Consider the following 27,683-nt stretch of genomic DNA (forward strand, 5'->3'; position numbering starts at 1 on the left):
CTGAAATTTGGTCTAGTCTAAAATATTGAAAAACCAGTAGATGGATTGCCATGAAATTTGGTTTTGAAAAAAAACAGTTATCACACATTTCGAGTGCATGCAAAAATGAGTGGTATATTGTATTTAGTGTTAATATAAGCATGCTAAACTACCATAGATCATTATAGATCATATACCTGATAAACATTAGCTTTTAACATTGTATTGTTGAGCCTGTTAGCTCACTGACATTCGCATATATCTAAAAAGCAGTGTCTCACACATCTGCTGGCCTGGCTGTAAACCCTTAGTATTGTGAGAACATTTGGCCGTTGCATTTGGCAGCCATTACCAGCTATCAATAAAGTGTTCTATTGTCACTGAATGCTCCTTGAACAGACATTGTTGCCTACACAGATGGAGATCGAGATAAAGTGCCAAGATACTGTTATACGAGGCGAATAAGCAGTTTTAACCTTTTTTGACATCAATGTTTTTAATCTAATTGTTCAGAAAGCACTCGTGGGGCGGCTGTTGCAGATGGGCATAGGCTATAAACTAAAGATACATAAATAAATAAAAGAGACGTTTTTATTGCACCTGTGCTTTTCCTTCTATCAGAAGTCACATCTGCTGGGATTCAGTACGGATGAAAAAATCCCTTGATACACCACTATCTACATACTTTTGTAAGAATGTGTTTTTTTGATGTGTTTTGACCAGAGTGCAGTTGTGTAAGACATTGATGAAACACCAAGTGTCATCATTACATTGTTGCAATTAGACTTTAGAGACTTTAGAGAGAGGTCTGTGTTACATGGTGTCCTCTGACTGTCTGCGTCACGCCTTGTGCTTCATTAACGACAGTGGCCTTATTGTGTTGCTGCGGCAGTGTCACATGACAGCACCATAACTCCACTCTGCAACAGCTGCATTTAATCAAGCTCTGGCTGCCTCTAATCAGCCTCTGCCTTACCCATCTCCGCTTGGCCCCTGGTCATTTCACACTGACAGCTGATGTATAGGGCTGGATATGAGAGTGCCACAGTAAGAGAGACACACTCTTCAGCTTTTACTGTATTCAGATCTGCTGTTCTGATTCCTGCAGCCTCTACATTGCACATTTGTTCAATTCAATACAGAAGACATGACTCGCAGAATTCATGTAAAGGTTGTTTTGCCTATTAGGAAGCGCTCGGTGTATGGGAAGGCTGTATTTTGGCTGATGGCTTTTTCTCTCAAGCCTCCTTCTGGCCTCTCTCTTCATCACCATATCTAAACAGCTGGTGCTCCATAGTGGGATGCCCTCTGCGCTGCAGGAATCAGCACTGAGAGAGAAAGTGGTGCTTCACACAGGAAGGACCGACTCTGGGAGGATTGGTGACGTCTTGTTTTAAGGAAAGATGATGGATTTGGCTGTGGAAGTGTAACCCTCCCTCTAAGCTGGTAGAGCTTAAGTTTTTATTCTCTAAGCATTAACAGGAACACAGAGAGAGTCATTTCTTAGAAACACCACAGATTTACAGCAACACAGTTGTCTGAAGGGAATTCTTGTAGCTTATGACTCGCTGTCCTTTTGTCCAAAAAGTAGAGGAGAAAGTCATTTAAACAAACGCAGACGCAGCCCTGGATCATTATCCGGGCCAGTAGGGACTGCTACTATAAACACATTCTGTAGCTGTGATACGCTCCACACTGGTGCAACCAGGCAGCCACGAGGAAGCAGCCATGCAGAAATGCTCTTGTTGTGTGCCTCACAGAGCTCTGTGTCTCTCCCTGGGGCTTCTGTTAAGGCGGCCATGTTTCAGTGGAAATCCCTGACATGAATTTGACCTTCCATGGGAAAGTTCTCGCTCCAAAGTTGTTTTGGCTTTTTGAGGTTTTCATGTTGTCGCTTTGCAAGAGGGAGGCTTAGTCAGTCTTCAAAGTGTGTATGTGTGCTGTGTGTGGGGTGAGTGAGGACAGAGGTGGTCAGGGAGACTTTTTAATCCCATCCTGATAATGTATCAGCCTCAAAGGCTTCTGGTCCATCATCAGTGACAGCAATGACACTGAAAACTCAGATCAAAGACAGGTTCCAACTCCCTCCAGCTGCAGGAGCTTTTTGTGGCCTACTGTGCTGTTGTGTGCCAGGATAGGAGAAGGGAGGGAGGACAGCAGAGGAATTTAAACACACAGTTGCCATCTTTTTCACTGACAATGACTTTCACAGGCTTTGACGGGACTAAAGAGCAGTTGGTTTTTCGCTGCTCTTCTGTGTCAAACTCTTATTGAGGTTTCATCTAGTGTGGCTGTCCTTCATTTAGATAAGAACATACAATGTCTCTCACTAGTTTTGATATTGCTGAGACGAGACGTTTTACTTTAATTACCTCAAAAACATTTGATTAACCGCTAGTTCAAGTAAGTAAGATGATTAAAATGTGTATGACGAAGTTGGTAAGTTGGATGGTCTGAAATGTGGTCAAGTCTAAAATATAAAAAAACCAGCAGATGGATTGCCATGAAATTTGGTTAGGAAAAAAAACAGTTATCACACATTTCGAGTGCATGCAAAAATGAGGGGTACATTGTATTTAGTGTTAATATAAGCATGCTTAATTACCATAGATAATTATAGAACATGATAAACATTAGCTTTTAACATTGTAACGTTGAGCCTGTTAGCTCACTGACATTCGCAAGACGTTTTCTAAGAATGTGTTGTTCTTCCTGTCCACAGCAAAAAGCCTCAGGCAAGGTGCTGTTTGACCTGGTGTGCTCCCACATGAACCTCGTCGAGGGCGACTACTTTGGTCTGGAGTTTCAGAATCATCAAAAGATGATGGTGAGTGAGGATAAAACATGTAGCCTATTTTTATACATCTCAGAATAAGTGTTGCTTATAACCAGTTACTTAGTGATGTTTTTATAATCGTTTTCCTTTCCCCCACAGGTTTGGTTAGACCATATCAAACCCATTATGAAGCAGCTCAGACGTAAGTGTTTCTAAATGGTTTACACAGTTTTTATCAAGGCATCTTTCTTGTTGGTTGTTTTACTGTGTTATGTGTAGAAAATCGCCGGCAAATCAGTTAACGACAACTTAACAGTAAGGTCTATGCGGAATCTATTTTGTGTTTTATGTAACCAAGCAAAGTGAAATGGGAGACCCACACAGTTTTGTAGCTCAAAACAACCAAGAAAAACCTACTTTTATGAATGCCATAATGTTTTTGGTTTCGAGTAGTTTTAAAAAGGTTTTTATTTGACTATTTTTTGAATGATGACTGCATTAGTTTTATCCAGCCGCTGAGTGTATTTTGTATTATCATTAATCTTATCTATCCCACACAGGGCCGAAGCACACGACCCTGAGGTTTGCTGTGAAGTTCTTTCCTCCGGACCATGCCCAGCTTCTTGAGGAGCTAACTAGGTGAGCTCCTTTTCCACACAACTAAACTCCTTTTATCTCTGCCTCATGTATGTCTTCCAGTTGAAATACAAATGTGCATTTATTAAAATGTTGTCACTGTTAAAGACTTCTGCTGTGACTGAAACTGATTGTTGGAGCATAAATGAATCACAAATGAAAAATGTGCTCCAGTTTCCCAGAAGATTTATTCCCCCCTCAGCTTTGCACTTGTGTCATGGCTGCCATGTACTGATTTAGCCCTCTGGAGATTAGCGTGGAGCTAATGATTTTCTGGTTCCTCTTTCCTTGTCGTGGAGCCAGCATGTTTTAACATGTGTATATAATAGGCGTACTGACACTCCTGTGGATGTACTATTAATGCCTCACCTTTTATTGAAAAGCTTACTTTAGATATATACTTAGTTTTTCCTGCCAAAGGGAGGCTTCCATCATCATGAGGTCAGGGAGCAGAACTATGCATTTACCATAAACATTTCATCAGGTCCATTGACGGAATTAGTTTACTCTACTCTGACTTATAGGTATGCACTACTCCATTCAATTGTATTTTAAATTATCACTTAATAATCATTTTTCAAAGTTATTACTATACCCTTTATTAGGACGAAATTGGTTCCTGCTCTGGCTTATATCCAAGACAAGCTGCACCGTAACACCAGGCAGTCAGTCAATTTGATTAATGACCTCACTTAACTTATTATTATTACTGAATCAAATTGCGCACCTTTGCCAACATCCTTTAGACGTCTTGTGTGAAATTAACAGAGCCAGCAGGATACATTTGATTTAATCAGATATTTCGTTACAGCAACTCCCTAGGATCTCCTGTTTAAATTCAGCAGTACATGGTGTTTCTAATTAAGTTTCATTTGATCGTGCACCGATGCTGGAAACTATCATCATTCCTTTCTATTGAAACGGCTATTTGTGTTTGTGTCCAGATACCTGTTTGCCCTCCAGATCAAGCAGGATATTTCCTGTGGACGTCTGACCAGTAACGACACCAGCTCCGCTCTGATGGTCTCCCATATCGTCCAGTGTGAGTTCCCCATGGCTGTTTCTTAATTTAGCTCCAGAGACTAATCAGATAAGTCTTTGATGACACATTATGCTTCTTTTTTTTCCCACACAGAGCTTATCATCAAACATTGTCATATAGCACATTGCGCACCATTACAAATTGATTATCTGTGTGTTGCTATGGATACCTTTGAGTCGGAGGCTTGAAAATAATCTTGCAAGACTGCTTCAGAACAAACTCGCACATAAATACCGAACATTTTCCTAACCTGATATCTCTGTTTCCAAAAAGGGATCAAAGACAACATACATGTTGACGTGGATCAGTTTGTGCCTATATATGTAGATGTTTAGCCAAAAGAGTGTATTTTTACCACAATTATGTTTTACAAGGACATTTATGTTGGTGTTTATCCCAGTAGAGTTCCGAGACTTGGAGAATCTGTGCCATTTAGGCTACTACTGAAGGCATTTCATGTTATTCTTCTCTTAAATTAATCACCTAGCTTTATTTAGCAACATATATTGCTTCATTAAAATATGTGTTTCCTTTCTGCTCTCTTCATTTTCAGCTGAGATTGGGGACTTTGAGGAGAGCCAGTCCCGGTCCCACCTCCTCAACAACAACTACATCCAAGATCAAATGCCCCTGATCGACAAGATAATGGAGTTTCATTCCAAAAATATGTGAGTTTCTTTGATCCACTCTTACTTTCTTAAGCCCTGCTCAAAATGTCACTTGAACCATGGCTGAATGAACGACCATCATTTCTCTTCACCCATGAACAGGATCAATTGTTGCAGAGCCTGTGCATGTCCCACGGGCAATTTTTATTATGGTGACACGCTCAGGAAGTCAAACATAGAATGAATGAGTTATTTTTCTCAAGAGTGCTGTGTGCAGTTCTTTATACTACATCAACTTAGAAAAAGCTTGTCATTGTGAGTTATTTTACAGTTTCTGGCCAGAAGTGGATATGAGTTTCTCTAACACTCTATCAATTTAAGGTTGCATTGCTTCTGGAAAAATAACTCACATCTTCCTCCTAGCAAGCGAATGACTCACACAGCTGTTGTGAGCTGGGTTAGTAGGTTAAAAAACAAAGAGTCTAATGCAGGAGTTGGTGTCAAGTTAAGTATCAGCCTTAAGTTTAAGAGTGGTACGCTGCTCGGAGTATGTTGCTGGAAACTTTCCAGATTTCCTCCTACCATCCTGACTCAAAGGTCCTCATCAGGGCACATATTTGAATCCAAGCTTTGCCAAACCTTGTCTCACCTCTACGTTACATGGGGGCATGCCAGAGGTGAACACAAAGTGGGTGGCTGCTACATGAAAGGAGCTCCATTAGATTTGACTGTTGTCTCTGACTTGCCCTTTTTCCAACCAGGGCTCTTCTTAGTTGATAACTGTAACTGTGGTTCTTCTCACTGGGTTCCAGGCTGAGTTAAACCTCTCATTAAGTAACACACAGGAAACAGGAAGGCTTATCCACCGATAAGTGGATGGTTGATTTAGAAATCAACCTTTCATCATTACTCCAAAAACTCTGATAAACATTAGAAACCTCGATTCCACCCAGACTTGCTATTTTCACCTCAATTAGTGAGAAACACAGCAGGAAGACAAGCCAGGATTTCATTTATTTGTCCCAAAAAAATGTGAGGAAAGGATAATGAATGCTACGGTTTGAACTCCGTAAGACATATTAAAAGCTCTTTTAATGTTGCTGTGTCTCTAGTCACCCACTGACTTTTGTACAATACCAATATATAGATTTACGGATAAGGTCGCTTTTATTCAGTATATTTTTCTTAATGTCAACAATTCTCATGAAACAACTAAACCCAATAATGAGCTCGTCCAAAATGCAATACTTCCTGACTTCCCTGCCCTTTCTGTGGCTCTCAACCACCAATTATTCTTACATGTAAATCTTTAAAAGCCCAGTAAAAATATATGGTTTATGACACAGCTGCAGTGCATTTGTTGAGGACTATTTTCAGCTGCATATGAATAAATGTGGTGCTCAAGGGGGTATTAACAGCAGCAGGATGATGTATTTAGAATAAGTTTAAATAAACTAGCGTGCCCAATGTAGCATTCAGGCTGAATTGTGTTTCCAACCCTTTTCAGACAACATTTAAACTGGTCTCTGTTGTGTTTTGTGTTTCCAGAGGTCAAACACCAGCAGTATCAGACTTCCAGTTACTGGAAGTGGCGCGCAGGTTGGAGATGTACGGGATTCGTCTCCATCCTGCCAAGGACCGAGAGGGCACGAGGCTAAGCCTGTCGGTGGCGCACACCGGTGTCCTGGTCCTTCAGGTCAGTCACACGTTTGGAGATCAACTCGTGGGGTGTTTAATGAAGGTTATCGTGATAAGTTGTCTCTATGGTACAGATGTTAAAAAAAAACCTGGGGATAGAGCTGTAATGATTTGTCAAATAATCAATGAATCGATCGATGACGACGATTTTGATAATCGATCTTTTAAGTTCTTATTCCAAAATTGCCTAATTTTTTCTTCTAGCCTTTCAAATATGGAAAATGTCCTGCTTATATCAGCTTTGCATAATATCAAACTGACTATATTTGGGATCTGGATTGATAGAACAAGACATTAAATACATCATCATGAAATCTGAGAAACTGGGATTTAAAAAAATGTTAACCATCAAAGATGCAATATAACTGCTTGTTGCAGCTTTACATAAGTTATTTGTGCTTACCTATAAAGATAAGGTTGGTTGTGAAAGTGTATTGGTACATGTATTTATCATTTTTAAATGTTGAGTTATAAAAGTTATTTTTCATCCCTGCAGGGACACACAAAGATTAACGCCTTCAACTGGTCTAAAGTGCGTAAACTGAGCTTCAAGAGGAAGCGTTTCCTCATCAAGTTGAGGCCGGATCTAAATGTAAGTGATGTCTCTGAATCTCATTGTGGAAAATATAAAAAACCATCAGTGTTTGGTGATTTAAGTTATCTGTGTATGCCTTCCCTAGAGTTCATATCAGGACACTCTGGAGTTTATGATGGGCAGCAGGGACTGCTGTAAAGTCTTCTGGAAGATCTGTGTCGAATACCACGCCTTCTTCCGCCTCTTTGAAGAACCAAAGCCCAAACCCAAGCCTATGCTTTTCACCCGGGGCTCTTCCTTCAGATTCAGGTGAGATTTTATTCCAAAGCTGCTCTTTGACTATCAGAGCTGCAGATACACAGCTCTCCCCATCACTTAACAGTCTACTACAGAGAGCTCATTATCTTCCCTCCTGTACCTGTCTCTGCAGCGGCCTCACTCAGAAGCAGGTGATTGATTATGTGAGGGAGTCTGAGTTAAAGAAAATCCCGTTTGAAAGGTAAAGACTGCAGACATTTTTTACACATTTAGTGTAGGCGATGATGATGTGAGTGTTTAACACTGACCTCCAACATCCTGTCTGCCAGAAAACACAGTCGGGTCCAACAAAACATCCGCCTGTCGCCGCTGCCTTCGCCACGCCACCATGAAGGGCCAACAGAAGTGAGTGTCTCCGTTTTCAGTGCATCTGTACCACACATTTATCAGCATTATGAATCTCAGTATGGTCGTTATATTTGCCCTACATTTACACAACCAAGGCCTCAATGGTACCCTGTCAACCTTTTTTTTTTTTTTTACTAACAATCAATATTAAACTTGCATCCTGTATGTAGTATTTTGTCATCTGAAAAGAACTTGAAGCACAGAAATCTAACGTGCTCATTTAAACCGCACCACATGGCCCCACAGCTGGTCCTCCACAAAACACCAGCTTTAAGTTACTATAAATAATCAAATCAAACATAGTCATGAATAAAATAAAACCTTTAAATGGTTTAATGTTGTTCCTGTTTCTCCCTCTGTCAGAGTGGTGCTCCCAGGGACAGAGTAGACTCTCCTTCTCGGAGTCACTGGAAGGAGTCGGCGTTGGTGAGTGCAGAAGACCCCTCCGCTCTGAGGACCACGAGGGCCAGCCCGTCGCTCCAGAGAAACGGCCACGAGAACCGAGCAGGGTCCGTGTCCAGGACCGAGGAAAGAAGAGGCTCGTCACGACAGGCCCACCAAGATCATCCGAATACAGGTCCAGCAACTCGGGGTGCTAAAAGCCCCCTCCCCTTCTTTGACTGCGCTGATGTAGATAGTGAATATAACCAGACTATAAGGTTGAATCACAGCCATAGGGAGCCGCCCATGGTCCTGCATGGGCCCGGCTCTGGGAGCACGAACGGGCCTCTGCAGGTCCAACAGAAGCACTTTTCTTGTGGGTTGCAGTACGGGGAGGCCCCTTCCTCTTCTAAGCAATCCCTCAACATGCATGTAACTTCCACATACCAAAAGTTTGACCAAAATCCTCTCCATATGGCTAATCTTAGTGGCCATAAGACCGAGAGGCACATTAGCAGCCCTCTCACATCCCCCAGTTCGGGTTCAAGAAGTCCCGCCATGGACAATCATCACCCCCTCGATTACTCCGAGCAGAATGGCTACAGCGCCACTCCGCCTCACTTCGAAGAGGGTATACATTCCTCCGCCTCAGGCCACTATCCTCGCTTACAAAAAAAGCGCCACAAAGTACGCCAGCATTCTGAGACAGACCCGGGAACGTCCTCCCAGGGGAATGAATTAATTCCCTCTCTTTCTCGGGCCGAACGTATGGCTGCCCTTGAGCGACGCATGGTGGCCAATGGCCTCACGGTAGCTAGCAGGTCCAGAGCCAGTCCGGGGAGGAAACCCCTAAGGCATGCTGGGACACATGTGGGAGCGGTCCAAATGAACGACTGCTTCTCCACCAGCGGGTCAGAGTCCAGTGAGTCTGAGGTGGAGACCAGCAGGGGGCGCTGCAGCAGCCCCCTGATGGTCGGTAACCCAGTGGGGGCTAACTCCACGTCCCCTCTGCCCAGGAACAAGTATTCCTTTGGCAGCCTCCAGCTGGATGACGAGGCAGATGAGGACGAATACCAAGCGCTCAGTGATGAGGATGGCGGACAGTTTTTTAGCTGTTAGTGCACAGAGAGATCTCTTCAGGAGGGTTTGGATCTATAGAGTAAGGAAACCTGGGTTCAATGGGGGACAGATGTTCACAGTAGTCTTTTAACGCACAGATACTAGAAGCACTTTTTGAGCAAAGCATCAGTCTCTCTTTTATAAAGTGGAGCTTCCCTTTTGCGAGAGATGATGGAGTGAAGAATCAGGATAGGGGTTTTCTTGTTTGTTACATAGAGGCGGATATCTGTCAGCCTCACAGTTCTTTGATCGTTTCAGCACGTTGCTTCAGGGATAACATGTGCCATGTTAGAACACCAAATAGCTACTAATCAAAAAGTACAGAGAATTAGTGACTCTGCTCATGTCCGGTTTAAACTTGATTGATCAGAAGACTATTCATTATTACTGTTGCACTTTACTCACATACTTTGCACTCGCTTGGATGTTAAAAAGGAGGCAACCTTAGTGAGAGTCATGTAATTTCTATGTCTCCAATGCCTTACAACTTTCCATAGGGAAATACATATCATTTCTTTATTGTCCGTAGATATTTATGTTAGAGATTGTAAAATCTTGTACAGTTTTGTGCATTACACACTTTGTACTCATTACATGTCTACTGTGGAGTCCTAAAAGCCTGTGGATGTATAATTGTGCCGCTAATGGTTGACTTTGTACAGAATAGTCCTGCTGTCTTGTTTGATTTATTGACACTCTTGATGCTGCATCTGGCTTGTGATTGTTGTGAGAGTAGTCTGAATTATTTGCTGTTGAGTGGATACTAATTTATATGGCATGCTGCAAACACTAATTTGTACTCCTCATTTGTATCCAATGCCATTGACAAACAGAAACATCATGTTTTATTCACTGAGGAGGCAGGAATCTGTAAGGAATTCACCAAAAGGCGTAAATATAAGCTTACAATAGTGTTGTGAATATTGTCTCATAAGGTTATTGGTCATGCTGAGGTGTTGCTGAGTTAACAGCGTACGGCTCTTTACTCACTATTGACATCCCCCCTGCTTTTGACTCACACTTGAATATCTCTGGGTGTAATTTGATATCAAGCTGAGTCCTCCAACAGCTATGGTGTCCACTAACAATTTACTCGTTTCCAAAGAGTGCAAAGTTCTCAATCTTCATTACAAAACCGCACAGCACTTTCTTTTTTTCATCACTTTTCCAGATTTAATTTGCACTTCTGCCCTATGTGTGTTTCTGACAAAGTGTTTCCACATTTCTTTTCTGTCTTTGTCCAATGTAAGCACTTGTCTGTCAGCATGAAACTGTCATTTTATTTCTGTTAAGTTTCTTTCTTTTTCTTTCCAGCTGCATGTCAACTTGTTTTGTTACTCACTTCTGTCTGTGTTGTGGAAAGAGGTGAGATTACCAGTATCTGGGTTGCCTGCTCTGCAATGATCCAGCTCACGGATAATTCTTCCAGAGCAGATATAACGTCAGGTTGAACATGACAGGAGCTTGGAAATATGCAGGGAAATAGAGGAAGGCTTATCGTGCTCTGTATGTGTGTACACATGTGTGAAAGGCAATTTAAAGGTAACAGCATTAAAGCACCGAGTCTCTCGGCTCATCCATCACTGTCTGTGCTCCCAAGCCATTTTTAGCATTGACGTGAAGCAGCTTGTGGTTTTATTTCTATAGGTCAATATCTATTCTCTATTTTCCTTTTTAAATACAGATACCATTTAAGTGGCTATTGACTACATTACTATTTTCTGTCTGCCTCTCCACTTTCATCTATTAATTAAATGCAACAAAAAAATGCTCTTTTGAAAGTAAGTCAAACATATGACAAATCCAATATGACAAAGCAGCATTTCATTTTGCAGCTCCTGCAAACAACTTGGACTATGCATGCTTCTACTGATAATATGATTATAGGCAATAGCAAAAGTTTCAAAGTTGCACGAAATAGATCAGTACAGCTTTAAGAAAGCTAAGAAAATATCTCCATTTGTGTGAGTAACTGGATCACTGCAGTGTTAGGAAACCCTCTCTGGTAAACAAACCTCAACCATATATCATAGGGAATGACGCTCTGCCACACAAAGACCCAGTAACTTGGAGCACTTTGAAAATACCAGTGTGTGAACTTGCTCCTCCTGACCATCAAATATGTTGGTTTGGTTCAAGGTCCCGGGTCTGTGGGTTTATTTTTCAACCACTGGTGTCCTTCAGGGTGTTTTTCCAATGCATGCTGCGCTAAATCAGGACTGAGGCGTGGTGCACATCGTGTTGTTCCATGTCTGCTCTCTGCATGTACTCTATGTCCTTAAAGGTAACGCTGTCAGTCCTTTCACTCTTACTTCCTAATTTAGTAGAAGAGACTGGAGAATGTGAGGTTAAAGCAGATTTCATGACTAGGAAATCATGCACAATGAATAGAGACTGAATTTCAAAACAGCTCATTAATATCAAGTACTTTGACGGCTCACTGTTTCACTATTACAAGTAGATGGATTTAAAACCGATTTGTATTCATGGGCTGAATAATGCATATTTCCCCCCATTGCCAACTGACTTTTCAGCACCGCAATAACAATCGTAAAAGTCTCAAAATGCTGTTTATTTAAATATTCACCAAGGTCTCTTTTATTTGTAATGTGAGGTAAGGTGAAGGAGACTGCGGGAATTCACACTTCTTTTACTAAACCTTCCCTTCTGTCTCTCACACACTGACTGTCTCTCTTATGCTGCTTTTTCTCAATATTAATAATCATTTAACCGTGTACATATATGTTCTTTTAGAGTCAATAAAGATGACCTTTATGAAGTGAGGATTTTCTGAATCTTCTTTTTGAGACCCCAGTTAGTTGTTGTCTGGTACTCGTATTTGAAGCTTATCCTCCCTGTCGTTTTTTAGTGTTGGTTGGTCCCATTTCTAGCAATTGTGTAAATGTGCATTAGTAGTTTCCCTCCGTAGAGTGTATAGTAAATCCTTCCCAGAGTTGTGCTGGTGCTTTTAGCTGGTTTGTGTGCGAGTAATCACTGTTTGTGTTTGTTTCGACACACCAGAGGACAGCAGAGAGAGGTGAGCAAGTTGCATCTGGAACATAGTAAGTAATCTCAGTGAAGTTGTCCAATAAGATGACACTAAGTAAGCTATTCCTTTTAATCATCCTGCGGTATGTGTCTCGGCTCACGTATTGATTGGCGTTGAACGGAGACTGCCAGAGCTGTCTGGACTGTAGAGTGAGTCATGGCGGATATTTCACTTTCTGAATGCAGTTTTTCGTGTGTGGCATAAGAAGACTGATCCAGGGTCACTGTGTGTGTAAATACTGAAGAGAGTTTGGTACTAGCCTGCTAAGTCTACCAACGGGTGACGTTTGCCTTGTTAGAGTATGAGTTCAATCAGGGGCAGACTGGGACTACAAATCAGCCCGGGACTCTCGACCGGCCCACTTCGGTACCGCCGGCCCACCTCGGTACCGCAAGTAATTACCGCTAGTAAATTGTCAACGGGGGTTGGATGGCCAGTCCGCCGCTGAGTTCAATGTTGGAAAGCTTCATTATTATCAACATTTGACCAGTGTCTTTTGAATTTACTTTACTTTCGAGCTGCAACCAACTATTTTCATTATCTATCTGCTGATTCTTTCCATCACAGTTTCAGTCTTCACAATGTCCAAAAATAATGAAAAATGTCCAAGGTGACGTCTTGAATTTTTGGTCTGATCAGCAATCCACAGATATTAAATAATATATAAAAGGAAAGCGATAGATCCTTTTATTGCAAAAGCTGGAACTGGAGAAAGAAAGGAGCTTGTACTTAAATTACATCAGGGATGATTTGCCTTTCACAACAGTAGCTGCTTTTGCTGTAACTTACTGTGGCCTTGACTTCATACGAATTCTCACAGTGTCCCAAACTCCACTCATCTGAGACTGAATGCAAATGATAAGAATGTATCTGATCTCCTGTTGTGTTTCGATCTCTATCAGAATAACTCACTTTTTCTTTATTTGCCCTCGTGCAGCTGCAGGAGTGGTGTGTAACAGCCCCCACCTGTCTGCGTCCTCTGGTCACTCCCATGGCATGGTCAACGGTCAGAAGTCTCTGGATCTGGGCAGTCACAGTCCCGACGGCAGACTACCTTCCCCCCTCACCAGCCCACTGCTCAACGACGCCGGCAGCATCCGCACTGACGATGAAGACGAGGTGCGGAGGAAGGTTTGTGATAAAATGCTTCAGCTTCTGTTGATAAAAGTACCAGAAAACACCCCATTTCATTATTATGTCACTTAGTCACTTTAACTCAAAATAGCATAGACCTAGATTACCTGTCCTAAATAACTCCACAGGGAGTAAAGGAGAGTATCTTCTCCAAGTCTACTTACAGAAATAGGTTAGGCAATACACCTAACTTGAATTGCTTAGTTCCTGGGTGTCCAAACTACGGCCCGGGGGCCAAATGCAGCCCGCGGCCCATTTTGAAATCGGCCGCGGGCATGAGCTGCAAACTAAATTAAATGAAACCCTATGGAAAGCTGTGATGAAGGCTGCTGTGTTTCTTACAGCATTTTCAAGTGTCAAGATTACTTTACCTACATTTTATTGATTTTGCTAACTTATAACTTACCATATGAGGCAATATACCTCTAGTGAGTGGCCCAGACCTTCATATATATTTTTCTGTATATGGCCCTCGGTGAACAATGTTTGGCCGCCCCTGGCTTAGTTGCTCACAATTTCCTCTCTCTTCTGTTTTTTTTGCAGAGGTTCCCAACAGATCGAGCCTACTTCATCGCCAAGGAGCTGCTGACCACAGAAAGGACGTATGTGAAGGACCTGGAGGTGGTGACTGTGGTAAGAAAACAAAAAGTCTGCTCACCAGCGTGCTGCTCCACTGTTAGTTTTCTCCTGCACTGTCCTCTGGGGAGAAAACATTGATTATTCCGCTCAGCTGCTCCATTGCATAAGGCCCGCCAAAACACAGAGTCAGGCAGTGACATAGGGATATTTTGGCAGATCCAATTTTATTTTTTATTCCACATCCGCGCTCTGAAATGCATTTATCGGTCTAACTCAAGGCTGTGAATACTAATCTGCCGCTTGTTTCCTCTGCATGTGACTCGTCATTTCAGTCTGTTCCTTTAGATTTCACCGGCTGGTTACAAGCATATGGACACCATTTCATTTGATTGTATCCCACAGGAAATGCAGCAGAAAACAGGATATTAAACGCGCGCTGCTGCTCATTTAACAACGAGCAAGGAGTTCTCACAAGGCCGTAGTGAAGCGCTGCTGATTCGGCACACACATGTTGGGGAAATGCAGCACCCCTTTTATCTGGCTTTCCTAAAAGTGGCAGCTTCTTTAGAGAATCCTTTCACACATCTCATCAATATTTGGGTTGGCTTGTGTCGTGGTTATTTTAACAGCTGTGTGTGTGTGCAGTCTCTCTTCTCATTCACCGGTTGGGGCTGCTGTTGGGATGAAGTCATCCCGACAACAGCTGGCACTTCTTGTCCAACCCTTTTAGGAACACTCAGATTTCCTGAAACCAACTTCCATTTCCCATCACGTCAGCTAAATAAAGCTATTTTCATGCCCGCTGTGGCCAAACACACAACATGCAACATTTGACTTAGATCTGACTTCATTGAATAATAGTGTTAGGAGTGATTGGATATGGATTCTCACATCAGTCAGGCAATTAAATGATTTAATCGACATCATGAGACTGAAGTGCAACAGCAGAAACAGATAAAGGTATTTAGGTTATATCCTGGAAATATCTGATTTAACACATTGTCTTGAGGTGTCCTACTCGGGAGAAATATTATCTTTACAAGCTTGTGATCAGAAAGTCAGAACTTACCTGATGTCATCAAAAGATACCCGTGCACTGCAATTTAACACTTAATGTTTCACCTTTTACAAATTAGGAATAACTTTGGCTTTGCTACATGGTCTGTTATGAGCTGATCACATGCCACTCAATATTGTTACTTCACATGTATAATATTGTGTGATGACAAGTGTGATGTGTCAACTGAGAGTTTACTTTTTATAGAAGTAGAAGAATTGTTATCTTTGAAATGAAAAATATTTGAATATACAATCTAGTAGGCGATATCATTTTCATAATTATTACCTCTGTGGTTGAACTTTTTTGTGGGAAACACATCAGATATTATATTTATATTAACAGCAGAGTATTTGTATTTACCTTAAAACATGTCTGGAAATGTATCTAGCTTTAGGCCATGTTTCCCTACTTGTACTCTGATGCATGTTTCTGTAATCTTAGTCTTTCCAGAGCGCTGTAGGACAAGATGAAGCGACTCCGGAGTCTCTGAAGAACACCGTCCTCTCCACCTTCGAGCCGCTGCACAAGTTCCACACAGGTTTTCTCAGGGAGGTGGAGCAGAGGCTGGCGCTGTGGTGAGACTCATTTCACTCCCTGTGGGTTGAAAACACATCCAGAGATGGGGTGGTTTGGTTCTAGCCCAATTTATCATCATTTTATTAATGAGATTTATTGGCATTTAGTCTAAGAGAGCGACCCAGACCCTTTCAATGACCCGAGGAGCTATCATCTCCATGGCAACAGTCTTACTGCACCAAGGCCGGCCTTTTCCTGCCTGTGGGTTTTTGCTGTCTGATCCCCTTTAATGATGTTGTGCTTTATTTAACACACACTAAAACACACGCACACACATGCATACAGCCATGCAGGCAGTGATGCAAGAAGTCTCTTAGAGTGTCAGAATGTACTTTCATTAACTGCAGACATAAATTATTTTTATTTCAAAGCCTCGCTAGTCATCCTGAGAACTCTAAATTAAAGCAGAGAGTGATATTAGAGGCGAACTGCTGATAAGAACCGCATTTAAATGTGTATGCAAATGATCTAGCGCTGCATGTGTTTCCTTTTTAGCTTTGCATACTCAAAAATTATACGAGAGATGAAAGAAAGCTTCCTATCATAGATTAGGATGGAGGTGTTCTATAGACTGGATATGTTTCCTTAAAGTAACTTCTGGATCAAACAAAAAATATTCTGAATGGATCCAGTAATGGCAGCCCTTCACTCTGCTCGAGGGAGACACCTGCTGGTGGATAATTTTATCAAAGTTAAAGAGCCCGTGTGAACTCCATTGGAATTTCACTTGCCTAAAGTGAAGCTTGTCTAAATAATCAATAAGCCTAAAGTGCTTTTGCGCTGCTTAGTTAATTAATTCAGTGTCTACAAATGGCTGCACAATGTCTAAGAGATAAAACAACTTGCTGATGTTTATCTGTTTTAGGGAAGGACGCTCCAATGCTCACATAAAGGGAGACTACCAGCGCATTGGAGATGTCATGTATAAGAACCTTCAAGGCTTAAAGGTGAGGCCTAACTCCTGAACATCTGCAATTACAGTTATGAATGATATTGTATTTATATGTGCCTTGTTTTGATGTTGTCCATAGCCCCTGACTGCAAACCTGCATAAGCAGTCGGAAGTGTTGTTGGAGCTGGAGAAGGCGACCAGGGGGTCCCACAGGTTGGAGGGTCTCTGCAGGGACTTTGAGCTGCAGAAGGTGTGCTACGTCCCCCTCAACGTCTTCATCCTGAGGCCTCTGCACCGCCTCAGTCACTACAAGCAGATCCTGGAGCGCCTGTGCAAACACTACCCGGCAACTCATGTGGATTTCAGGGACTGCAGAGGTACTACGCTCAGGCTGGTGAACATAGAGGCATATGTAGGTGTTCTGGAGCTGTAGCATGTATCTCCAATACTCTCTTACCCCTGATGTGTCTGTAGCTGCTCTGGCGGATGTGTCCGAGGTGGTGGAGCAGCTCCAGGGAAGCCTGAACAAGATGGAGAACTTCCAGAAACTTCTGGAGCTGAAAAAGGATTTGATTGGCATCAACGATCTTGTTGTTCCTAGTCGGGTGAGTTCAAAGCTTAAAGAAAAGACGGGCAAATCTTTTTTTGATTCTCTGAAGATAAAGTAAGTCTGATAAATGATGCATGCTTTTTTTTTTACTTTCCCAGGAGTTCATCAGGTTAGGCTGCCTCAACAAACTGTCTGGAAAAGGCCTACAGCAACGGATGTTTTTCCTGGTAACACCCACTCTCTTTTTAGTTCATGTCATATTGTTTATTGAATTATTTAGTGGAATGATCTCAGTAGAAAAGTAATTAGGCTTTGTTCCTTTTCAGCTATACAACACTCAGGTGGTGATAGCAGATGTACTACAACATTTAATTATGGGAAATGTACCGCATGTTACTTTGACAGTTGTTTTAAAGTATTTATGTGGTTGAGAACAAGTTGTTTGTACTTCTCTGGGATTATAAATAAGATCATATACATTCAGTGTAATAATTCATACAAAAACAGGCTTAATGGCACTTGGTTTGAAAGGTTGTTAATGTACATTTTTCACTTTCTTTCTCCCCGCCTCTCTCGTTTTAGTTCAACGACGTCATTTTGTACACGAGTCGAGGGATGACTGCGACGAATCAGTTCAAAGTGCACGGGCAGATGCTGCTCAATGGCATGACAGTAAGTGCTGTTTCTCTCAATTGAAAACAAAGTGCTTCAAACAGCTGTCACCAGTTTGTCATTACTGCAAATAAGCCGCCTCAAAGAGCTGAGCTCTTTCCAATGTCTTCCCACAACCCTGCACACACACACACAGACGCAATCACACACACACTTTCAGGATAACTTCACTTGTCCTTCTGTCTCTCTTCCCTTTCATCATCCCTCCCTCCGTTTCTCCCTTTCAGTCTATTTTGGTCCTTGCTGTCCCAGATTCCGCCGCTATCTAATGTTTTTTCTGTGTTCTTCTTCCAGATCAGAGAGAGTGAGGATGAGTGGGGCGTACCACACGCCTTCACGCTGGTTGGACAGCAGCAGTCTGTGGTGGTAGCAGCAAGGTAAGAGCGGCGTTCGACACCTTGTACCTGGAACCTAAATGTGACACCAAAGTGGCTGTGTAGCATTTTTTTGTGTAGAAATGTTGAGGCTTGTCGCATAAATTATTGCGGGAAATGATTTGTTATGCACATTGCTCTCAAGTACTTTCATTTCCACTTGTTTCAGTTAGATGGAAAAAAACATTCCTTCTCTTTACTGCTTTTAAACTACATGTTGCTAATCCAGTCTTCCATGGATGACCAGATGGCGTCTAAGTGTCTTTTGAGCAAAAGTTGGGAGGACACCTGGACGCACTTTGATCAAACTTGTGACATTCTTGTTCCCTGGACTCTTTCTCACTTCAAGGCCATCCTGCTGTGAGTAATGATGGGACACTTTATGTATTTGTGTTTTTCTTTTTTACTCTAGTTCACTGATAGAGAGGGAGAAGTGGATGGAGGACATACAGATGGCGATAGATACGTCGAAAACCAGCAATGGGACATCGGAACTACTGATCTGCAATCTGATAGACAACAGTAAGTTACTACATACACATACACTCACGTATAAAATGTATACTACTAAAATGAACAGTGGATATACACTAGCAATTCGATAATACATTTTATAGTACCAACAACTGTAATTCCAGATACATGCGACCATGTTTGATTTGTGAATGATCTGACCTTGTGTCTGCTCTAGCCTCCTTCTCCCCTCATCACCCAGCTTATTGTCTAGCAGTAACAACCTCCTGACTTTCCCAGAATGCCCTGAGGACTCCTCGTTGGAGGCGGAGTCTGAGGACGACATTACAGCGTTGCACACGGCGCTGGAGAAGCCCGGCCCTCACCGTGGTAACACCATGGTGCACGTATGCTGGCACAGGAACACCAGTGTGTCCATGGTGGACTTTAGCGTAGCTGTGGAGGTACCGGACCAACCTCAGCGCCTCAGACCGCTCCCCTCCTGCTTCTGTTTCCTCTCTCTGTGTCTGAGTGTGCTGTGTCCTAATTCACTTTATTCTCTCTCAGTGGGAACAGTATCCTCCTGCGCTGTACTCCATAAACTAAATATGTATTACTTTGAAACATTTTCTTGCGAATTGTGGGCAAATGAACTGAAATGAGTTCAAGGCTCATCAATTTCAATGTTTATTTTTCAAAATACGTAGTCACATTTTTATGATAGGAAATTGGTGACAAATTTCACATTTCTATAATTATACTTGGTGCAGTTTATTTATGAAACCAGTGGTTGGATAAGAATCATAACAACAGTTTGGTAGCACATATGAATTTGTTTCCTCATACTCTTGTAACAAAATATGGAACCACTACTAACGGACAAAAACTCCATACGATACATTCTAAATTCATCTTATCCCGAAATCTGAAAATGATTGAACTTATACAATTTGAATCAATTTAGTTTTTGCAATCTTTATACCAGATAATATGATGAAAGCTTCCGATTTGCTCTATTTGCAGCCTCAGTGAGAACACTGTTCCCCCTTCCTTCTTCTGGCTAACAGCAGCCTGCGTGACGTCCTAATCTAAACTCAGAGTGTGGCTCTCCTGTGTGGTTCTGTATTTTCTCTCCTCCCTTGGCACCTGAAGTCTCCGACCGTCTATACAAAGAGAGAGAGAGCAGTACGTAGATTTGCTAAAGGTCCTAATCTAACACAGAATGGATCCTGTTTTGCCCTGATCTACTTCTGCTCTTCCTCTGTAACCACGTCCTCTTCACAGCTTTGCCTGGACACACTGTGGTCGGCCTCCGTGTTTACCCTGCCACTGCATGCCTGTGTTTCACCGACTCAGTCTCTGTGTTTCTGTCCTTCCCTCCCTGTCTGTTTTTTCTCTCTCTCTTCTCCCCATGCGTCTGTGCATTCCTCCGTGGTAGAGGACCCTAGTCCAGTCAGTGTGAATAAGGCCCCCATGGTGGGGTCCCCCAGTGGCCAGGGACCAGTTCCTCTGTCTGTTATCTGCTGGTACCGAGTTCAGAGCCTCTCCTTTAGTGAATCCTGCAGGAGTCTAGAGGTAAAGTAGTCAGGCAGAGAGGAGAGGCCCTGTGTATGTGTTCCCCTGAACTTCACCATAGGAAGACACATATAGATCAGTGACACATTCATTAGTTTTATACAACCTTGTGGTTTACAATAGTATTCCTATGATTATGAAATATAATGTCATAGAAGGGCCAATAATTGTTTGATATTGTTCTCAGGTCAGCCCTTGCTTTAAAATGACTTTAGCTTGGAAACTATTCAAATATAAACACATTAAACATGCTAGTAACAGTAGATTTATAGCTTATGTAGAAGTACAAACAAGGAAAATGGAGGCTGGCCATATTTTATATTTATTTAATCGTCAGCAAATGCATAAAATGACCAAAACCAACAAGATATTAGCTGATCTTTTCATACTTTCTGATGTTCCTGGAGTGTTTGCAGCATTCATTCTTTAAAATCAGGCCACAAATATATTGTCCACAAGTGATTTCCTTTAACAGCTAGGCGATAGTTCTTACCAAAGGTTTCTTAGACAGGTGTTAATACTGTATTTGCAGCATGACTATTTTCAGCAGCGGATTAACTCACATTCGATCCTCTAGTCTAGTGAGTATTTACAGCAGCAGGAGTGTGAATGCGGGATTAACTCAAAATAAACAACAGTGCATATGTTCACTCTCACGCATGAATGAAATGTGTGTCTTTAATCATTTTTAGACAATAACTGAGGTTTATGGCACAAGGGAATAATCTATATCAGTCTTCAGAGGATCGGTCATCTTTTGGTTTTGGCTTTTTATTGTTAGCAATAAAAAAAGTATTGAAAGAATAACCAGACATATTCTTTAATAATCCTTCTTTCACATTTTTAGTCAAAATCAAAGTATTTAACGCTAGAAATGATTTTATGATATGTATTTGTTTTCCATAGCTCTAGATGTAAGGCTGTGTTTTGTCTTTGCAGAATCAGCTGTCTGGAAACTTACTGAGGAAGTTCAAGAACAGCAACGGCTGGCAGAAGCTCTGGGTGGTCTTCACCAACTTCAGCCTGTTTTTCTACAAGTCCCACCAGGTGATGGACATTCACTCTCAGTTCTGTCCAGCGAACGCATCACAGCCCCCCCACACCCCACCCCCCCCCCCCCCCCCCCCCCACACATTTACCTCCCTCCCCGCTCTGCTGTGTTTACTCTCCTCTCATCACATCTCTGTGTAGAATGTCTCATCTCTGTGCCATGACACAGGGTTACAGGCTTTCCCATGCAGTTTTAACTTTTTTAAATCTTACTTCTTCCACCAAAACAATTATTGGCTGGTCAATTTTCCACAAGCAAGTTTGATTTTCAATCAAATATATCATGAAACTAATACAAAACCAATTTTCATACTTGGAAAGAGTAACAAATGTTCTGAACAACTGCTTATCAAGAACCAACAAATCCACTGTTTTATTTAAATTAAAGGTTCCAACATATTTGAAATATAGGAAAGTCAATGTCGCTTATAACATAAAAGGCTTATAACATAAAAGGCTTATAACAAAAAATGTCATTTCTAAAGATAAAACCAGTTTCTTTTAAAGGCTTTACCCCTTACAATATCGCATTGAATAGTTGAGGCTCCATGTCATGTTACAGATGTGTTTGAGTTGATGGTTGAAAGAGACATTTCCCTGATTTTAATAACTGTCTAAAGCTCACAGAAGTAAAACCTTCCAACCTTTTTTTTCCAAAAAGAGAACAGTTGGGGAAACTTCCAAAATGTAAATAGAGATTAGTGTAGTTGGGCCTGTCTTATATTTGTATTATGAAAATGTATGAGTTGCAGGGGCAGAGTACTTCATTGATACTTCATGTATACTTCCTCCAATGTTGGATGATTTTTTGATTAACCGTTTTATTGGGAGCAATGGATCTGTTTATTGTTAATTTTTTAAAACAAATCGTTTGTGCAATTAATAACAGACCCAAATAAACGTGCATCTTAATTTCATTTTTATTTTGTTCCTCAGGATGATTATCCACTGGCCAGCCTTCCTCTGCTGGGTTACTCAGTCACCGTCCCCAAAGACTCTGAAAACATCCACAAGGACTACGTCTTCAAACTGCATTTCAAGTCCCACGTCTACTATTTCCGATCGGAGAGCGAATACACTTTTGAGAGGTATGCTATTGTATAATCATTCAAATGCACAGTTATGTTGAGTCCTGGTATTTAGAGGACGGATGAAAACCCCTTCTCCTCCCGCAGGTGGATGGAGGTGATCCGCAGTGCCACGGTCCCCACCGGGGGCGCTCGTGTCCCGAACAGCAAAGAGTCCCATCCTCTCTGAGATGGCTCACCTTGTTTCAAAAACAACAGATCCTTCGGGTGTCTTCTGCTCTTCCCCCTCTGGACTCTTTGCTTTTATTTTCTACACATATCTGGGACATTTGTATTATGTGTCCATGCACATTTAGTGCTTTTTAATGCTTTAATGGTGACATGTCCGCTGGTTTAGACTGCATCAGAGACTGCATTTTTTGGCATTTTTACTCTCAACTCTGAAACCTCTTTTGAAGGATGTCATTTTATACTGTTTTCTAATGGTCTGAACCACTTCCTATCTTTCTGGTTTTACATTTGATCATTGTTGTTTTACAGCAGGATATGTTGATATTTAGATAGTCAGCATTCCCTCTTGGATGGTTAAACTATCACTGCATTGTCATAATGTTTTTTCCACTTTTTCATCTTATTGAAAACTGCTGCTTTGAAAATATCCTGCAACTTCAGTGCCAAACCGGTTTCTATCAATGTCCTGGACTTTTTAATGCTATTTTATAACATTGGGGAGTGTCTCCTTATACTGTATTCTATGACATTTTAAACAGGCAACCCTTTAACGGTGAATGCTCTGCTCACACCTGGCCCAGCACAATGTGTTCGTGTTAAAAAAGAAATAATGAAAATATTATTTTGTTGTATTATTAAATTACCCTTGAATTGCTCACGATGTGGCCATGGGTAGCTGCCATCCCAGGTTAATGCCATTTCAAGTAAAGTAAATATTCTATTCGCTGATATTTGTTGTATGAATAAGTCTCAGACTGTTTAGATTTTCTTTTTTATCAACTAAAGTTCGACTTCAGCTGTATGAGGAAATGTGAGACTTGTTCGGAATCGTTGTGTGATGAAGGTGAGTGTAAGTGAAAGCTTTAAAGATTATGTGTTAAACGAAATAGAAACTTTCAGTTCCAAGCGTTGCCGCCCTCAGTGAACTAGGCTGCCTCCTGTATACAGAAACCAGATCTTTTTATGGGTCGAAATGAATGGAAATATGCATTTAACAGGGTTTTGCAGTGACGAAAATGAAATGGAAAACCTCAGTTCTTCTTAGAATTGCAGCATGTTTTTCGCAGACAACAGAGAGCTCTTTGGAAATGAAAGCAATAAAAGAAACGTATTCAAACTTGGATTTGTGCTATGTGTGTCTTTTTGATGAAGCTCCAGAGGCTAGGATGATGTTTTCAACAGGGAAAATATGTTAAGTAAATCTAAAGCAGGGCAGCCCTTCAGTGTTTTTACACATGTGACCTACAGAGGGCATCATTGATCAAGTTTTTTGGTTCAGTCAAACCATAACCACAGCCTCGTTTAGTAAACACAGTAAAACCAATAGAAAGTATTATTTTTGCTCTGCACACTGACACCAATACTTCATGTGTATGTCATTCTGCATCTAGTTCTTCATGAAATAAGGGTCAACGCATGTTAAAGCAACAATTTAGCAATGTTGAAATATGGAAATTAAACGAAGTAAAACTATTTAGTTCTGTGATTTAGGCTCCACATCTTCATAATGAACCTACTGCCTCTAAATAAGAAATATGACCAGATTTAGCACCTCTTTTCTTAAATAGTGCTTCTCCTCAACACCAAAATAGTTAATTGAAGTTGTTAAAATATGTTTTACCAATGACATCAGAAAATAATCCTAAAGCATGAACTTACAAGCAGAGAAAATAGTCAATCTTATCTTATCTTGTTTTAGAATCTAATGTCAGTGAACCAGCTACTTCATATGACCCAATTTGATCTGGCCTTTTATCTGGTTATTCTGTGAAAGTGTAATCTAGTCTACCCTAATTCACATGCCACAAGGTACAGAGGTTGTAACACCAGAAACTTGAACTCTGGTGTAATTGTGGTGGTATTATGATAATATTGGTTCAGTCATTCAGAGTGCTGCCAGTCCAAAGTCCGGGCCCAGCAGCTCACACAGCCGGCAGTGGGCAGGCCTTTAAACCGGTGAGGGGCGGAGTGCGTTGGGGAGACAGATTATACACCTCCTGTCTGGCGCTGCACGGCCAATGAGACACTTCTCAAGAGGATACTTTGTTATGACAACATTAAATCCGATGGAAAAAGGTAGCGCGCCGGAATAATGCAGCACGCGTTGTATTTTAAAAGTGAAAAGAGATCGAGAGGTGGGAGTGAATCAGCCGAAACACCACAACATGACTCAGCTTCAAACTCGTGCTCACTAGCGGGGATCGGGGAGGCGGATACACCGGGAATGATTCTGCTCTAAACCTTGTTTAACTTGTGGATTGGACGGTCATTGATGCAAAGTGGTGCGCAACGATGGGTACTCCAGCGCATCCGGAGACCAGGAGGTTTACGCGGGGTTTGGGGAAGCCTGGCACCGCGGCTGAACTCAGGCAAAGTGTCTCTGAGGTGGTTAGGACCTCCGTGCTGATTGTAAGTACACACCTTATCTCTCCCCCCCTCCCCTCTTCTTCTTGTCCACCTTAATCTCGGTTAGTGGTATAGTGTCAGTTTACACCTTTGTTGCCCTGGGGAACTACCTGCTTTTACTCACATTTTGAGCAAAAAGTCAGCTGACTTTAGATCAACTTGGTGAGCACATGTGGGTTTTGCTGGGTGAAAAGGGCAGGTCATGTTGTTGCGTGTGTGACCTTTACACATGTGTACGCCCAGAAATGTGTAGTTACCTCAAGAGAGTGGTGAGGAGTGGATGGATAAGGGCGTGTGCCTGTCAGAAATATATACACAAAGGGGAACTTTTACAAAACGAAATGATGGACCGTTGTATAACCACATCATAAAAAGTATGTTCAACTATAAAGCAGTGTATTAATGGTAATGTGAGCAATGATAGGCTACAGAGTTCTTTACATCCTTTGAATCCTCATACAGCTGACCTCAGATTAGCTGGGTGGGAGCACATGTTGGATTTCTGTGTGGAAAAAATATCATATTATTGATTGTGTGCCCCTGATCTACAAATATGTGAGAGAGAAACTGAATAGAAGTGAACAAATGATAAGATATTGTAAGATTTTTTCATACACTGTTGTTGCACAATACAACTATCTGTCATGATTGCATTTCTAGCATATAACCTCACTTCGTAAAAAGCCACAATGTGGTTGAAAACGTTCAGGCTTGCTTATTCTATTTATTCCAAGTGTTTTTTTTCCTGGAAAGTCTACCGAATCAGTGCCTGATCGAGGTGTTTTGTACTTGGTGTCAATGAGGGCATCAATTTCAACGAGATGACATAATGCCTCCTCACCAGAGAAAGCATGTGGCTTCAGTTTCATGCTTCAGACACATCTAAAGGGTTCAGTGACAGTGACATGAAACTGAATTGGACTGTGCACTTTGGAACATCTGGGGGACGAGGACCTACCTCCTCAGTATCAGTTTTCTTCTGCGCTCAGGAGGAAAAAGGAGTCGGCCCTTTTGTTGCCTCTGAGTGTGTTTGGTGCTCCGGCTGATTGTTCCAGCTTTCCTGGAAGAAGTTGCTAGGTAACAGAAATGGACACCGTCCAGGCTCTCTGTCAGGGAAATGGAATCCTGAGTCAGGATCACAGACATCCAACCAACCACACCTTTGTATTATTTATTCATTCTCACTGGGGTCCACTGCCAGAGAAGCCTGAGGGAGGAGAGCAGAAATGAATACAAGAATGCATGTTGGGTAATCAACATATGTAAGGAGGACTGAGCTAATGTGACGAAACGGCATTGAACTTTTTTTTTTGTATTATTATAAGCAGGCATCCAGATATCTTATGGGGAAAGGTTTAGACACTTTTAAAAGGTGTACAGTGTTAAAGAAGTATATAGGAAACATTTGTAACATTTGCAAAAGTAAACTGAAAAGTAAACTCAAAAGTAAACTGAACATTGTTTAGTCCAAATATACAAAAATGTATCAAATGCTCCTACACAGAAGCAGAAGAAGACACAATGATTCTTCATGGTTGTTTTGCATCGTTCTCTGATCATTTTGTGTCTTTATCGTTGTTTCGCGTCTCTTAGGAGTTGTGATGTGTCTCTTTGTGGTCACTTTGAGTCGTTTTGAATTGTTTTGCATCCTACCTGGTAGGCCTGTTAGGTAATCCTTCCATGTTACTTATAAACCAGTGAACTACCTGTCATCTTCGCACGGTAGTGGGGCATCAAAGGGGCCAATCTGATTTCAGAGGGGTCCATGTCGCCTTTGGCCACCCCTCTGGCTCTTGGTGTGGATATGTAATCTGTTGGAGTGAACATATTGCTGTGTTGTTCAAGTGTTTCTTACAGCTTTTCAGTGGGACAAGAATGTGACTGTACACGAGACCGCCTTCCACGCAATTTTAATTAATTCCTCCATGAAACATGTAAATACCTCTGCGGGAATAGAGGGATCTGTTCCAGGGCTATAAAGGGGGGATTGTAGCTTTAACCACACACACAGATTTAAAACACACATTTTTCTGTCCTTTCAAACTCCCAGAAACATATTATTTAGATTATAACATACAGTATAGTACATGCATACCTACTGACAATTACACTACAATTTCTCAACACAGTTTGAAGTCAAGTAAGCGTCTCTTTTCCTCTTCTAACAATGTGTGCATTTTCGTGAAGACACACACTGGCAAGAGCCTCTTTGTTTATTGTTGAGTGCAGAGTGAAGAGACTAGTGATAGGTCAGAGCTCTCAGCTGTGCCTTCCCTCTATTTCTCCACACTTACAGCATGCTGAGAACACTATTAGCTCCATGATGGCTGTCAACAGCTTTGAATTTGTTTTACTGCCGATTCACTTCTTTAAAACACATGATGAGTTTTGTTTATGTCATTTTTTAATCGACTGATGGGTACATAAAAAATCAATAGCAGTTGGAAATGTTTAGTTAGCGTATTAGGTGTATGAAACAGCTGGAGGGCAATTGTAATTAATAGTCCTAACTGCCACTCAGATCCTCAGTGCTCCTGACCCGAGGGAGCTGTACACCAGATGGGTATCATTATGTAGGAGTGATGCCATTAGCTGCCCATGGCCACTGAACACA

The 27,683-nt window shown here is 41.6% G+C and overlaps 2 protein-coding genes across 6 annotated transcripts in view; both read left to right on the forward strand.

The window, feature by feature from the left end:
- Positions 1-23,784, forward strand: part of LOC307028076 (FERM, ARHGEF and pleckstrin domain-containing protein 1) — a 56,083-nt gene extending 32,299 nt beyond the window's left edge. The window contains exons 3-27 of the mRNA XM_079662829.1: positions 2,702-2,806; positions 2,915-2,957; positions 3,316-3,394; positions 4,336-4,433; positions 4,987-5,101; positions 6,590-6,737; positions 7,236-7,331; positions 7,420-7,583; positions 7,705-7,773; positions 7,862-7,937; positions 8,304-8,517; positions 13,427-13,620; positions 14,167-14,256; positions 15,704-15,837; positions 16,704-16,785; positions 16,870-17,107; positions 17,205-17,335; positions 17,439-17,507; positions 17,863-17,952; positions 18,247-18,329; positions 18,739-18,848; positions 19,080-19,243; positions 21,294-21,401; positions 22,341-22,492; positions 22,580-23,784. Coding sequence (XP_079518955.1) covers positions 2,702-2,806; positions 2,915-2,957; positions 3,316-3,394; positions 4,336-4,433; positions 4,987-5,101; positions 6,590-6,737; positions 7,236-7,331; positions 7,420-7,583; positions 7,705-7,773; positions 7,862-7,937; positions 8,304-8,517; positions 13,427-13,620; positions 14,167-14,256; positions 15,704-15,837; positions 16,704-16,785; positions 16,870-17,107; positions 17,205-17,335; positions 17,439-17,507; positions 17,863-17,952; positions 18,247-18,329; positions 18,739-18,848; positions 19,080-19,243; positions 21,294-21,401; positions 22,341-22,492; positions 22,580-22,661 — 2,934 coding nt within the window. The 3' untranslated portion in view covers positions 22,662-23,784. The remainder of the gene's footprint in view (positions 1-2,701; positions 2,807-2,914; positions 2,958-3,315; positions 3,395-4,335; positions 4,434-4,986; positions 5,102-6,589; positions 6,738-7,235; positions 7,332-7,419; positions 7,584-7,704; positions 7,774-7,861; positions 7,938-8,303; positions 8,518-13,426; positions 13,621-14,166; positions 14,257-15,703; positions 15,838-16,703; positions 16,786-16,869; positions 17,108-17,204; positions 17,336-17,438; positions 17,508-17,862; positions 17,953-18,246; positions 18,330-18,738; positions 18,849-19,079; positions 19,244-21,293; positions 21,402-22,340; positions 22,493-22,579) is intronic.
- Positions 23,785-24,652: 868 nt separating this feature from the next.
- LOC307029003 (dedicator of cytokinesis protein 9) overlaps positions 24,653-27,683 on the forward strand; it is a 72,057-nt gene continuing 69,026 nt past the window's right edge. For 3 of the 5 annotated variants that reach the window (XM_079664528.1, XM_079664519.1, XM_079664530.1), the window contains exon 1: positions 24,654-25,072. In XM_079664528.1, the coding sequence (XP_079520654.1) occupies positions 24,956-25,072 (117 nt within the window). In that variant the 5' untranslated portion in view covers positions 24,654-24,955. Of the gene's footprint in view, positions 25,073-27,683 lie in introns of all 5 variants that reach the window. The other 2 variants (XM_079664527.1, XM_079664521.1) reach the window with 2 other exon arrangements.

Source organism: Notothenia rossii, assembly GCF_949606895.1.
Source record: "Notothenia rossii genome assembly, chromosome: 2".
Taxonomy (NCBI): Eukaryota; Metazoa; Chordata; class Actinopteri; order Perciformes; family Nototheniidae; genus Notothenia; species Notothenia rossii.